This window comes from Pongo abelii, chromosome 1 (genome assembly GCF_028885655.2).
Source record: "Pongo abelii isolate AG06213 chromosome 1, NHGRI_mPonAbe1-v2.0_pri, whole genome shotgun sequence".
NCBI lineage: Eukaryota > Metazoa > Chordata > Mammalia > Primates > Hominidae > Pongo > Pongo abelii.
In genome coordinates, this window is record NC_071985.2 from 178513970 (window position 1) to 178528428 (window position 14459).

Here is a 14459-nt window from a genome sequence, read left to right on the forward strand (position 1 = left end):
ACAGCACACATCCTCCCAAGGGATGGATACCCAGGCTGCCTCCTCTCCCCACCACCACAAAGAACACTGATCAACTTCCTCATGCATCTTTCTTTATGGACCTGTGGAAGAGTCCCCCGAGCTATGTATTCATGAGTGGAACTGCTCAGTCGTGGGTATGTATGAACTTAGTAAGACTGAAGTGACCGAACAATGACAGATTTCTAGATTCCAGAAGAGCTGCACCAATTTACCATCTCACCAGCAGTGCCTGAGGGTTCCTGTATCCCCAGGAGGAGGCGCCTTCTAAAGCAGGCATCTGTCTACATCCCTCCCCTGCTTAGCATCCCACAGTGCCTTACCACTCCTATCTGGATGAAGTCTCCCTCCTTAACACAGCCTCCAAGGTTTCCATGGCTCTAGCCTGGAACGCCTCTCCCCTCTCTCTCTGGGCTGTGTGCACTAAAGGACCGCAGTTGTTCCTTGGTCCCATGTGTCCTGCTCCCTTCCATACATGTTCTTTCCAAACCCCCTGCAGGGGAGTTTCTTCCCTCAGAAGCCTTATCTGACACCTCACCACCTGCTGGTCTATGTACCTCCTCTGGACGCCGCAGCCCGCGTGCTGACCTGCTGTGCTGTTGGTGTCTGTATATGTTTCTGACACTTTCATTAGACCAAAGTTTCTCAACCGTGGCTCTTTCGACAATTGAGATGGGGAACTCCTTGTTGAAGGACTGTCCTGAGCAGAGTAGGATGTTTAGCAGCATCCCTGGCCACTACCCATTAGATGATGATAGCATACCCCCCAGCCCCCACAAGTGTAACAGTCAGAAACATCTCCAGACATTGTTAAATATTACGTGGGGATCAAAATCACCCCTGGCTGAGAACCACTGTATCAGACTATGAACTGCTAGGGCCTGGTTTGGGGCTGGGTCTTGTTCACGTGTGTATCATGGCACCCAGAGGAGGGCTGGCCCAGATTAGATGCTCAGTAAATGCTGCTAGAATCTGTGGTGGCCAATTACTGGGCAAAGACCCAAGGGCAGGACTCAGAATTCAGGGTTTTGGGATATGCATGATGTCGTGGGGGTGGGGCTGTCTCTTCTTTCCCTTTTTTCCCTTTCCCCGATGGCCACCCAAATCATCATCTCCTTTTGTTCTTATAATACGGGGCAGGGGAAACTGAGACAATGAGCAGACTTACTGTGTGGCCCTGGGGAAGCCACTTCATCACTCTGGGCCTCGCTTCCTCACTTATACAATATGGGCAAAACAGACTACGTCAGTCAATAGTTATTGACTGAGCCAACAAACCAAGGCAAACTCCTCTCAAAGTGATGGCTGTTCCAGAGCCTGGGGGATGTCCCAGGAGGAAACAATCAAGATGGAGAGGTAAGCCACATGACATTTATAGGGAGCATGGCTGGAGCTCAACCACCCTGAGGAGGGTTGGGGGCTCAGGGACGTCACTGCTTCAAGGACATCTTCCAGGAGCCCAGTGCCTGCATGATCCAGGAGCGCCGCTGGTGGGAAGTGGGCAGGTTCTCACAGCTGGGGCTCCAGCGGTGCGTGGTGGCCGAGTAACACACCCATGAGTCCCCGTGCGGCAGCCAGGAGTTCTGCCAGCAGTTGGCCAGGATGTGGTCCTGGACCTGGGCTGCGTAGATGCACACTGATGCTTCTGGGTCATGTCTCAAGTTATCCAGAGCTGCATCATGGGGAAGGGAGAAGCCTCCTATTAAGACCCAGGGCCCTATGTGGGTCTCATACCTAATCCTTCCCATCTCCATGCCTTGGCTTAGGCACCCTCTGCTTGGCACCCTCATCTCACTTTCCTCCTGGCAATTCAAATTATTCACATTTTTCAGAGCCTGAATCAAAACCTGCCTCCTCCAGGAAGCCTTCCTGGACTGTCCCAGCCTACCTTAATGCTCTCATCATATTCCTTGGTTACAAAGTGAGTCAGTCCCCACTTAAGAGTCACCCTGCACCAAATGGCTTTCGGTCTCACTTTTAAGCCTCATTTCCTTAATGAGATTGTGAGCTCCCCTAGGGTGGGGCTGTGTGTTCTGTCTCTTGGTAACCCAGTGGTACTTAATGCTATACTAACCCTGGATTACAAACTAGTAAAATTGGCAAGGCGCAGTGGCTCATGCCTGTAATCCCAGCACTTTGGGAGGCAGAAGCGGGCGGATCACTTGAGGTCAGGAGTTCGAGACCAGCCTGGCCAACATGGTGAAACCCTGTCTCTACTGAAGATACAAAAATTAGCCAGGCGCAATGGCATCTGCCTGTAGTCTCAGCTACTTCTGAGGCTGAAGCAGGAGAATCGCTTGAACCAGGAGCGGGAGGTTGCAGTGAGCCGAGATTGCGCCACTGCACTCCAGCCTGGGCGATAGAGTGAGACTCCATCTCAAAACAAACAAACAAACAAAAAACTAGTACAACTGAACTGCGTTGAAGACCCTTGTCTTGGGACACATCCCTTCCCTTTCCCTATTACCCACTGTGATTCTACTCACTGTCTCACTGTCCCCTGAAATCTCACCAATGCGGGGCATGACTTACCAGCTTTCACTTCATTCAGACGATCTTCTGTCATTATGCTCTCCATGCAGGGGACCAGGGACCCTTGAGCATAATCCAAGAAGTGAGGGCATTTGTCTTCTGACGTCGACCCCACTCCAACCCATCCTTAGACCAGAGTTCCTCAGAGATGCTTTTCCCATTATCCTCCAGCCCCATACATGAGGACACAAAACTTCATTTGGACCCTGGGACAGATTCCCCAAGAGGGGCCCTGGGAAGGATGGCTGGTCCAGTGGGCAGGATGGCACCAGGATAGGGGCAGTATCTGGGCTGCAGCTGACTCTGACAGTGCAACCTGAGGCTAGCCCAGTACCCAGGCTGGGGCTCAGTTTCCTCATCTGTGACACAGGGAAGTGCTGCCTCTGCTGTCCACTTCTATGGGGAGTTTGAGCAGTAATGTAAGACACTGAGCACCTTGCATACCTGTCAGGCAAGGCTATAGCAGGTCCCTAGAGGGCTGAGACTCAGCTATGCTGGGTCAAGGATATGTTTCTGATGACTCCTCTGATGCATTGCTCATCCCTCCCTTGCTGCCAGCCTGTCAGCCTGGCTCCTGCTGTATTTGCAGGTCCTTAAATGGGCTGTACCTCTCAGAAGCTCCTTCCCTCACTATTGTTTTTTTTGTTTGTTTGTTTGTTTTTAGACAGTGTTGCCCAAACTGGAGTGCAGGGGCATGATCATAGCACACTGCAGCCTCAAACTCGTGGGCTCAAGCAGTCCTCCTGCCTCAGCCTCCTGAGTAGCTAGGACTATAAGCATTTGCCACTATGTCCAGCTAACTTTTTTAGTATTTGTTTTTTGTAGAGATGGGGTCTTGCTGTATTGCTTAGGCTACTCTCAAATTCCTGCCCTTAAATGATCCTCTCACCTTGACTCCCCAAAGGATTGGGATTACAGGAGTAAGCCCCCCTGCCTGGCCCCTCACTTCTTTCCCTGGTAATTCCTATTTATCCTTGAATATTCAATTTAACAAGTGGTTCCTCCAGGAAGTCCTTCCTCACCTTGCTCCGGATAAGTTAGGTCCTTCTCTAGGTTTCTTGAGTATCTGTGAGCTTTTCTCTATCTGTTTATACCACATTGTATTTTACTTGTGATTTATGAATTTTATCTCCTACCAGACCAGAAGTTACTTAATCTTAGATCCACTGAGGGGTGAGAGTGGGAGGGCAAGGATCTGAGGATCCATCTGAGGATGCAAAATTGTATACATATATGCATTTTTTTCAGGAAAGTATTCATAATTTTCTTCAGAGTCTCACAAAAAGCCATAACCCAAAAAAGGTTAATAATCATTGCACTACTCTGGGAGCTATCTATGGGCAGATCCAGGCTCTACTCAACTATGTTTACCCAGCAAAGGCCCTGACGTAGAGATGATTCCCAGGGTGTTAGACATTCCATTTTAGAAGTGATTAATTTGGAGCAAGATTTAAAGAAATCAGCATGTAGGAAGTAGATGTCTCTGAGCAGCCCCCACATTCTAAGGGATTCCTCCAGTCCTGAGCATTTTTCTTCTGCACCAGCATTGATCATGTTAACAGCCACCCCCTATCACCACACCTTCATCAGCATCACCTCCTGAAGGGCTCTTTGTTGTTCTAGCCTAAGCATCACACCTCTCACAGAGTAGGGAATCAACGTTTGCTAAATAAACCGGCAGATGGGTGGATGAATGATCGGATGGATGAAAACAGCAAATTAACTTGGGAAAGGTACTAAAAAATAACACTTCACAAATGGCATCATTTCCAAGCCTCTTTGCAACAAGGTCTCCTGGCCCTTGGTGAAGGGCATGTGGTTATTTGGAGGGAGGGGTGAGTAACTGGGAGGAGACACACCCACTTGCCATCAGAAGGGTCCTGTCAGGGGCTCTGGTCAAGGGGAATGTGCTGTTTGTTTTTGGTGTTTTTTGTTTGTTTTTTTTTTCCAAAAAGAAAGAGTTTGGGATTATGGGAAATGGAAGAATGAAGATTGCTAACACTGAGCACCTGTATGTGCCATCCCTCCCCTTTTAAAAAATATTCTCATTCAGTCTGTGAAACAGGAGGTGATCCCTATCTTACAGATGAGGAAACTGAGGCTCAGTGGGAGTAAATAATCCAGGTAGGGTGACACAGGAAGGGAACCATGGAACTGAGATTCTACTTGACTCTTTTCACCATGCTGCTTGGCCCCTCCTGCTGCTGTCAATAGGGGATTTGCCCAGGCTCCTGCTAGGCTTGTACCCATGCTGTACTCCAGAGAAAAGCAGCAGTTCTGCCATGTACAGTTGCCAAGGTTGTGACCTGCACAAAGACTTCAGACTGAATCCAGCCTGTGGCTCACTTCCTAAGCCATGATTTTAGAGTGGGGAAAACCATTCTAACTTGCACCATGGCTGTCTGGTGGCCAAGCCCTGCACCCAAAGGGAGGCACCCACCCAGGTGCTGAAAGGGCTAGCAGCCTGGGAGGAAACAAATTGGAGAGCAGGCAGAGCCCTGGCAGCAGGATGACTTATGCCAGGGCAGGTTACCTATGAACATGACTGAGCACTTCCGGAGGGAGGCCCGTGAGTTCTTTGCATACTCCAGGCTCTGGCTGAGGAATATGAAGGCACTGTCTTGGTGGGTGTTCACCTAGGACAAAGAGAAACCCCAAAAGTGCTGACCTCTCAGAGGAACCAATTGCCCATCCACCCTTCTTGAAGCTAGGAATGGTGACCCTCACCCCCTGCCTCCTAAATACATCTGCTCCCTCTGCATGAGTCCCCCAGAGGCCAGGGCTTATCACCTCTTAGCTGATTACAACAATCACTTTGATAATGTTCCTGCGGGTGCCTCCTCTTCCAATTTATCCCCCTGCTGCAGTCAGAAGGAAAGTTCTAAAATGCAGATCCAGCCAGTGATGGGAATGGACATGGCATGTGAGGGACATAGGTAAGGAGACAGTTTGACCAGGGTGAAGGATTCGAGGTATAGAGCAATGGGGATAAACTGGAGAGTTAGGGGGTCTTAAAAGCCAGACAGAAATAGGGCTTACTCGTACATTAGGAAACAAAAAGGCAACATTGATTTATTCTTAATAGGACAGTGAGAAAGCCATGTTTTGGGTAAAATAGTCTGACAGAGGTAGTCACGATGGATTTGACAGGTAGAAAGTGGGAGACAGTTGTCCAGCTAAGGAGCTTGTCCATCTAAGGAGCTGTTGAGGGAGACAATGAGAAATCTGATCTGATTACTCTCCTGTTGACGACCTATGTGTATCAAGGCCTAAGCTCCTCGGCCTGGCCAGAACATGATCGTGTTCTGGGTCTGACCTTCCTTCCAAGTCTCAGCTCCTTCCACTGACTCCACCTGTCATGCCCACCATGCTGCACTCTGAGGACATGACCAGCTATCCCCAGATATGCACCTTCTACAAGAAATTGCTCCTATTTGGAGTGCCCTTCCCACTCTTCTTCACCTCATAAATTCCCTCTCATCTTTTAAGCCTCAGCTCAGATGCCACCTCCTTCCCGAAGCCTTCCACAGCCCTTAGGCAGAGCTCCATCCCACCACCCTTGATGTTTCTAGCAGATCTTGCTCATCCTTTGTCATGACACCTATGACACTGTGTTGTAATTATTTATACTGGTCTCCCCCCACTGTATCTCGAGCTCCCCCAAGAGAAGGGGCCATTTCACTCAGCTAAGAGTCTCAGCACCCTGGACAGGGCCTGGCTTGCAGCCGGTGCCCAAATGAATGAATGAACAAATGAATGAATAGGTTACCAGCCCCTTCTTTTTTTTTTTTTTTTTTTTTTTGAGACAGAGTCTCGCTGTTGCCCAGGCTGGAGTGCAGTGGCACGATCTCGGCTCACTGCAGGCTCCATCCCCTGGGGTTCACGCCATTCTCTTGCCTCAGCCTCCTGAGTAGCTGGGACTACAGGCGTCCGCCACCTCGCCCGGCTAATTTTTTTTGTATTTTTAGTAGAGACAGGGTTTCACCATGTTAGCCAGGATGGTCTCGATCTCCTGACCTCGTGATCCGCCCACCTCAGCCTCCCAAAGTGCTGGGATTACAGGCGTGAGCCACCGCGCCCGGCCACCAGCCCCTTCTTAAAGCTAAGCCTGGAGGTTGACCTTTAAATGAGCAAAGCTCTTGATGGCCTGAAGAGCAAAGAAGAAACTGAGGACCCAGAGGGGTTTAATGTAGAGGTCACAAGCTGGCAGCCACAGGCCTCGGTAGCCTGCAGAGCAATGACAAGCACAGTGTTTAAAACGTGCTACATTCAGCCGGGTGCAGTGGCTCACATCTATAATCCCAGCATTTTGGGAGGCTGAGGTGGACAGATCACCTGAGGTCAGGAGTTCGAGACCAGTCTGACCAACATGGAGAAACTCCGTCTCTACTAAAAATACAAAATTAGCCAGGTGTGGTGGCATATGCCTGTAATCCCAGCTACTCAGGAGGTTGAGGCAGGAGAATCACTTGAACCCAGGAGGCGAGAGTTGCGATGAGTGGAGATCATACCATTGCACTCCAGCCTGGGGAACAAGAGTGAAACTCCAGCTCAAAAAAAAAAAAAAAAAAAAAAAAGAGCTACATTGAATGCTAATTCATGTCCTATAAAAATGTAGGGTTTCTGACCGGGCGCAGTGGTTCACGCCTGTAATCCCAGCACTTTGGGAGGCAGAGGCGGGCAGATCACCTGAGGTCAGGAGTTCGAGACCACCAGTCTGGCCAACATGGTGAAACCCCATCTCTACTAAAAATACAAAAAAAAAATAGCTGGGTGTGGAGGTGCATGCCTATAATTCCAGCTACTTGGGAGGCCAATGCAGGAGAATCTCTTGAACCCCCTAAGGTGGAGGTTGCAGTGAGCCAAGATCGCACCACTCACTGCACTCCAGCCTGAGTGACAGAGTAAGACTCTGTCTCAAAAAAAAAAAAAAAAAAATAGGTTTCTAGCTTTTCTCATGAAACCAGAGGACCTGGCAAGAGAGGGGCCTGCACGGTGAGCTTGAGCCCTTCACCCCTACCTTCAACGGGGCCTGGGCTCTCCAGGGTGCTCAGCGACCACCACTTCCACACCACTCATGATTATCTGCCTGGTCACTGGTCACTATAAGCATTTGAATTAGTGACCCTGGCCAAGCACTTCTTCCAGACCTCTATTTCCCACTGGAATGTGATGGTAATATCATTAGACCCTCAATTGCAGAGGCTTTGAGCATTACTGATAACAGTTCTGGCCAAAGAGCTTTTCTCAGTCCAGTAACAATTTGTGGCTTTGTATATTTATGTTAGATTGGTGTGGGGAGTGATCGACTCCCCACTCAGATGTCCCTTCACATGGGAGGGATTAATTCCCCCAACTCTGGGCATCGTCTGGGCTGAGAACTGCCTGGCCCAAGGTCAAGCCCTTCCCAGGGTGACTGGCATCAAGTGACAGATGAACACAGGAGTATACAGACCTGACCCCCAGGCCAAATTTGGGAATCTCATGGCAGTGTTGGCTGAGACCTCTGCTGAAGCTACATTGCAACTTGATTTCTCCCTTTGTTATTCCTGTTTCTTCCGCTCCCTTCCATGGGTATTGGTCCCAGGGGCACTCCCTCATATGCTCACTGCTGCCCACAACAACAGGGAAGGTAGATTGAGACCACGGGCAAAGCTTCCCAAATGACATGTGGAGGACTAGGCTGTATCCTGCAGAGTTGTGCTTCTGTGTGTGTGTGTGTGTGTGTGTGTGCGCGCACGCGCGCGCGCATGCATGCGGCTTGCTCCTACCTCATGATGTTCACAGGTATCACTGAGAAAGGAAGCTCTGTGGTTAAATAAGTTTGGGAAACTATTATATGAACAACCATGAACACATTTCCTCAGCACAAAACATCTCAGAGCCTTTAGCATCCTGATTTAGCAAATCTCCAAGAGGAGAATGTCAGTGCAGTATTTCCCAAACTTACTTGTCTTCAAACTTCTTTTCCTCCCTCTGGGGCATATTTTGTGAGACTGGTGTTGCAGGTAATACACTCTGAGAATTGATGTTGTAGAAAAGGAGACAGTGTGGCCCTTGAGGCAGGGATCTAATACAAGCAGGCTGTGTTTTAACAAGACCATTCTGGTGGCCTGGGTGGGAAATGGATTGGAGGGGATGGAGTTAAAGGCTGGGAGACCCCTTGGGTGGCTGGGCCAATAGCCTAACCAAGGGGTTTCGGTGCCCTGAATTAAGGGCAATGACGGTGGCAGGGTGGGGAGGGAAAAGCAGATTCCAAAATACTCAGGATATTTAAGATTGATCAAATGTGGAGGGTGAGAGAGATGAAGGAGCACAAGATGACTCTAGGTTTCTGCCTGGGGGCTCTAGTGGGAAAAGGAGGAATTGAAAGGAAAAGGCACAGGCTCAAAAGAGACAAGCTGAGCTTGAAGTGCCCGTGATCATCGTGAGAGGTATGCAGGAAGCCACTGAACAGAGAATACTAGAAGTCGGGAGAGAAGCCAGAGGTGGAGAGGAACGTTCCAGAGCCAACAACTTGTAGTTGGTCATGGAAATAGGACGCTGGTGGGAAAAGAAGGAAGAGAGAGACACAGAATTTGCCACCTCCAACACACTTGTAAGAAACCACTCTACTCTCTGGGAGCACTCACAAGGCACTTGCAAATTTTGGCCACTGTCTGCTGCTGGTTGTCCCAGGGCTTCCAGCTATAAGCTCTTTTTGGCAACTCCCAAGCCATGAAGTAAGAACAGCGTAACAGAGTCTTCACACATTTCTGGGAACCAATAGGAAGAAAATATCAGAACCGCGGACAGCCAGACTATGGTCCAGAAAAAGGGATTTTGAAAACTCAGTTTCTATTTGAAATTGTACAATTGAAGCTGACCATTTTTAATTTTTTAATTACTATTATTTTATTTTTATTTTGCCCATGATTTAGGACCTTTTTCTTTTTTTATACATCAGCTATGACCAGAAGCTGGCCATGTTGAGGAAGAATCTTGATGTGGGCGCCTTTAGAAAACAGACATGGCTGGACATACATAACTGCCCCCAGGATTGTTTGTGACTCTGGCTTGGTTAACGTAAAAAGAAGTGCACCCACAGGGCCCGAGGGAGGGGTAGAGGGTGCAGGGCCCACGCACACTCACCTGGCTTACCTTGGCGTTGCCCTCCTGCATGGTCAGCAGTAGGGGCACCAAGGTGCTGACCAGCTGCTCCTCCATGGCCTGAGTGCGTGGTGCCCGAAGCTTCTGGACCACCTTCCCATACAGGTTGATGCAGGAGGAGCGCACGTCCTCTCGTGCCTGGGGAAGACCAAAGGCTCAGAGAGGGTCCCTCCTCTGGGATGCCACTCACTGCGGCTGATTCAGAGCCATTGTTCCTCTCACTCAAGTCTAGGTCTGGAACTCTCCCGACTCTTCCCAGCCAGACCCCCACTAACCTAAAAGGCACCTGAGTGCTAAGTAGGAAAATGCCTCCCTCCCCTCCTCTGCTAGGAACAGTTTAAAGAAAAAAAAAACTGGCCAGGTGCTGTGGCTCATGCCTGTAATCCCAGCACTTTGGGAGGCTGAGGCAGGGTGGAGGGGGGGATCACGTTAGTCCAGGAGTTCAAGACCAGCCTGGGCAACATAGGGAGACCCCATCTCTACAAAAAATGCAAAATTAGCTGGGCATGGTGGTGCATGCCCATAGTCCCAGCTATCAGGTGGCTGAGGTGGGAGAATTGCTTGAGCCAGGAAGGTTGAGCCGAGATCTTGCCACTGCACTCCAGCCTGGGTGCCAGAGCAAGATCCTGTCTTTAAAAAGAAAGTACCCCCTCTAGATGAACCAGTCACAATAGATGACCCTCTCTGGGGAGACTCGATTGTGAAAGAAGAGCTTCCTCTGTCAGAACCAGTTAGAATAAGGAACCTTTACAAAAAGATGTGGACCAGCTGGGACAAAGTTCCTCTCCCAGTAGGCTGACCCAACCCTGCCCAGGTCCCGATGGGGGCATAGGAGGAAATGCAGCCCCCAAGGTAGTAAAAGACCCCCTCTCGATCCCTCCTGCTCCTTCGCTCTGTGGGGCCTCACGTCGCTGAAGTGTGGTAGCAGGATCTGCAGCATCTCCACATAGACCGCACTGTCCATCAGCTTCCGGTCCCGCCCCTTGAAGACAGCCTTGAGGTTGTGGACCGCTTCCACCACCAGCATCCCATCCATGTTCTTCAGGGCCTTCACCATGGAGGGCAGGAGGGCCTTCACCTTGGCGGTCTGTGGGGCAGGAGCATTCGGGATGAGGGCTCCTACCTGAGCTAGCAAGTAGGAAGAGACCCAGCCTCCGATTCACTGAAATGAACTTGGTGGCCCAATCCCCACTTCCAGGCCTTGGCCTATGCTGTCCCACCTGCCTGGAATACCCTCACCCAACCTCTTGCTGCTCCTCGAAGCCCTCTTTGGCCTCACTGACTCCTTGGCCAGGACCCCTGAGGCCCTTTGCTGTCTACCCCCTTCGTTGGCTCTAGGTAGATGACACGCTGTGTTGTTAGTTAGCTTTCTGAGTCTATGTCCTGTCCTTTCATAGCAGCTACATCATGAGCTGCAACAGTGCCTGGTAGAGAAAAACAAAGCACTTTTAAAAATGCTAATGATGCAGCAACAATCTGGGCTCAGTTTCCTTATTTGTAAAATAGGAATACTTGTGCCACCCTTTGCCCTTCCTATACACACTGCCTTTAGAATCATTGTGAAAAACCTAGATTAGAAACTATTCAAAAGGAATAAATATATAGATTTTTAAAGGATATCTATTTTACAGATGGGACAACTGAGGCTGAGATAGAAATGATCTCTGATTCCAGCTGTGGGCTTCTGAGGTACTATAATGGTGAAGCTCTGTCCTTCCTCCAGTCTGGGGCCTGGCTGGGCCAGGCTTTCCTCTGCCTCCCACTCACCTTCTCAGACCTGCGGGCCAGGATGACCAGGCCTCGAATGGACAGCACCTTCATGATGGGGTCATGGTGGCTCAGGCCTTCTGCCATCCGCCCCAGAGAGTATTCCTCAGGGATCCGGCGCACCTGCTCCATCTGGAGGAGCTGAGGGAGCAAAGGGTCATTACTTCCCAGGCTGAGAGGGGCAGGGCAGCCCCCTGGCCTCCCGTGCACTGGGATTGCACATTGGATACCAGGCTCAGCTCTGCCCAGAGCTTCAGACTTGCAAAACCAACAGATTGCTGGAAGTCTCTGTCTGATGTCCATCAGCACCATGTGGCAAAGCTGAGTGTGTCACTCTCCAGCTCTGAGCCCCTGTGACTGCTCGTTGTTGCCTTTCCCATCAGGCCTGTGCCTGCCCTGTGGCCTCATTAACAGCAGCGTGCCCACCCTCCAGCCTACACCCTCACCGCCAGCCAGCCAGCTTCCAACCAAGCTGTCCCCTGTTCTCTGAACTACCCAGGCTGTTCCACCCCTTCTGTGCTGGCAAAATGCCCTTCTCCTGGGATGCCCACCTCCACTCTGACCCCTGCCACCTCGCAGGGCTCCATCCAAAACTCAGAGCCTTAAAGCTAGGCTTGACACTGCCCGTAGCCTCATTTAGGCTGACTGCCTCCTTCCCTGGGCCCTTGGGTGCCCTGGACTTCCTCCTGAGGCGACACCTGGAAATCTTCAGTGCCTCCATCTGCCTCCCCTATCCAACAGGGGATCTCCCTGAGGACAAAACCCGAGTTGTTCCTCCATGGGCCCCTGTTAGCTAACATCAACTCTGGTGCGGAATATGTGCTCAGGGACTGCTTGCTGCATGAGTTCAGGTCCAACATGAATCTTGGCTCAGGCCGGGCACGGTGGCTCATGCCTGTAATCCCAGCTACTCAGGAGGCCAAGGTGGGTGGGTCACCTGAGGTATGGAGTTCAAGACCAGCCTGGGCAACATGGTGAAACCCCCGTCTCTACTAAAAATACAAAAAATTAGCCGGGCATGGTGGCACGCGCCCCAGCTACTCGGGAGACTGAGGCAGGAGAATTGATTGAACCTAGGAGGCGGAGGTTGCAGTGAGCCAAGATCGCACCACTGCACTCCAGCCTGGGTGACAAGAGTGAGACTCCACCTTGAAAAGAGAAGGAAATAAAGAAAGAAAGAGAGAGAGAGAGAGAGAGAAGGAGGGAGGGAAGGAGGGAAGAAGGAAGGAAGGAAAGGGGAAAGAAGAAAGAGAGAGAAAAAGAAAGAAAGAAAGAGAGAAAGAAAGAAAGAAAGAAAGAAAGAAAGAAAGAAAGAAAGAAAGAAAGAAAGAAAGGAAGAGAAAGAAAGAAAGAAAGAGAAAAGAGAAAGGCAGGCCAGGCAAGGTGGCTCACACTTGTAATCCCAGCACTTTGAGAGACTGAGGCAGATAAATCACCTGAGGTCAGGAGTTTGAGACCAGCCTGGCCAACATGGGGAAACCCCGTCTCTACTAAAAATAAAAAAATTAGCTGGGTGTGGTGGCAGGTGCCTGTAATCCCAGCCACTCAGGAGGATGAGGCACCAGAATCACTTGAACCCAGGAGGGGGAGGTTGCAGTGAGCCAAGATGGTGCCATTGCACTCCAGCCTGGGAGACAAGAATGAAACTCCATCTAAAAAAAAAAAAGAAAGAAACTTGGCTCCTTTCCTCCTTAGGCATGCCCTCCTCTTGCACTCCCTGTGGCAGGGTTAGCACTACCAGCCACCCATCGTCCAAGCTGCACACCGGCCTCACCCTCATCTCCCTCCTCTCCCCCACTGGCCTCTCCACCCACGGCAGCCAACAGGTCTTTGATGCCTGCTGTGTCACTCACATAAACGCTTCTCCCCTCCATGCCCTTGCCTGACATCTCCTGTGACTGTTGAGCCTGTGTGTCTGCATTGTGGGAGGAAGGAGCTGGGGAGAGGCAGAGCTGGAGGAGCGGGGCAGGACAGGTTACCGGGGGAGGAGGCAGAAAAGGAAGGGCTCTACCTATCCCCCGTCCTCCACCAATTCACACCACCAACATTCAGGCCTGCTGTGCACAGCTTCTGGGCTGGGCACTAGAGACACGGAAAAGAGTCATGAGAACCCTAAAAGCAATTTAACTGACCCACAGAGAGCACTTCCTATGTGCCAGGCACTGTTCTAAGTGCTTTATGTAAACCTGACCACTCCAGGAGGTGGTCAAGTCATCATGCTCATACTACAGGTGAGGAAACTGAGGCACAGGCAGGTTAAGTGACTTGCCCAAGGTGGCACAGCTCCCTTAAGGAGTTCACCTGCCACTGGGAGAAGTAAGGACACACACCATCACAGCAGAGAGGGCAACAGGAAGCCAGGGCGGAGGGGACGAGGGTGAAAGCGGCGTCTGAGCTACATCAAAGTGCCACGGCTTTAATGGCGGGGCTGACTCTGGCCAGGAGCAGGCACCTTTTCTGGGGAGGTGGAAAAGACTGAACCTGGGCGAAGACCCTTTCTGCAGGGCAGAAGGGCCACTGCTCAGGAGTCCAGAGAATGTTGGGGACAAGTTAAACCTAGAGTTCCTGACTTTGTGGTGGACACAGGAATGCCCCATAAGGTCTGGCAAGATCCAACCTCCCTCCTCTCCTGCAAGAACCCATGTGGTAGCCACTAACAGACTTAGAAGTGCCTCTCCCAAGAAGCTGACCAAAATAGAGGACCGTGTCAGGCAGGCCTGTTCTGAATCTCTCTGGACTCTCTGAGCTCTGTGACCTTAAAAAATTCCCCTTAACTAACCTAAGCATGAGTATCACAATTCCTTCTTGGCAGGGTTGCTGTGCAGATTAGTGAGATAACATTTGAAAGAGGTCAATACAAGTGTTTGGCATACAGTAGGCCTGTAAGAAATGGTAGTTTCCCTTTCTCTTTCCCTCACCATGGTCAGGGAAATTGGAGTTAGAACTGGATGGAGCTGGGGCTGGAACCCAGGAGTCCCGACCCCAAGGCCAGG

General features: G+C 50.6%; 1 protein-coding gene across 12 annotated transcripts in view; it reads right to left on the reverse strand.

The window, feature by feature from the left end:
- Window positions 1–1369: 1369 nt before the first annotated feature.
- Window positions 1370–14459, reverse strand: part of MROH7 (maestro heat like repeat family member 7) — a 72522-nt gene continuing 59432 nt past the window's right edge. For 8 of the 12 annotated variants that reach the window (XM_054534338.1, XM_054534292.1, XM_054534288.1 and 5 more), the window contains 7 exons: window positions 11467–11607; window positions 10607–10786; window positions 9682–9837; window positions 9183–9305; window positions 5084–5186; window positions 2551–2613; window positions 1370–1690 (listed from right to left, as the gene is read on the reverse strand). In XM_054534338.1, the coding sequence (XP_054390313.1) occupies window positions 1449–1690; window positions 2551–2613; window positions 5084–5186; window positions 9183–9305; window positions 9682–9837; window positions 10607–10786; window positions 11467–11607 (1008 nt within the window). In that variant the 3' untranslated portion in view covers window positions 1370–1448. The remainder of the gene's footprint in view (window positions 1691–2550; window positions 2614–5083; window positions 5187–9182; window positions 9306–9681; window positions 9838–10606; window positions 10787–11466; window positions 11608–14459) is intronic. The other 4 variants (XM_054534311.1, XM_054534305.1, XM_054534347.1 and 1 more) reach the window with 1 other exon arrangement.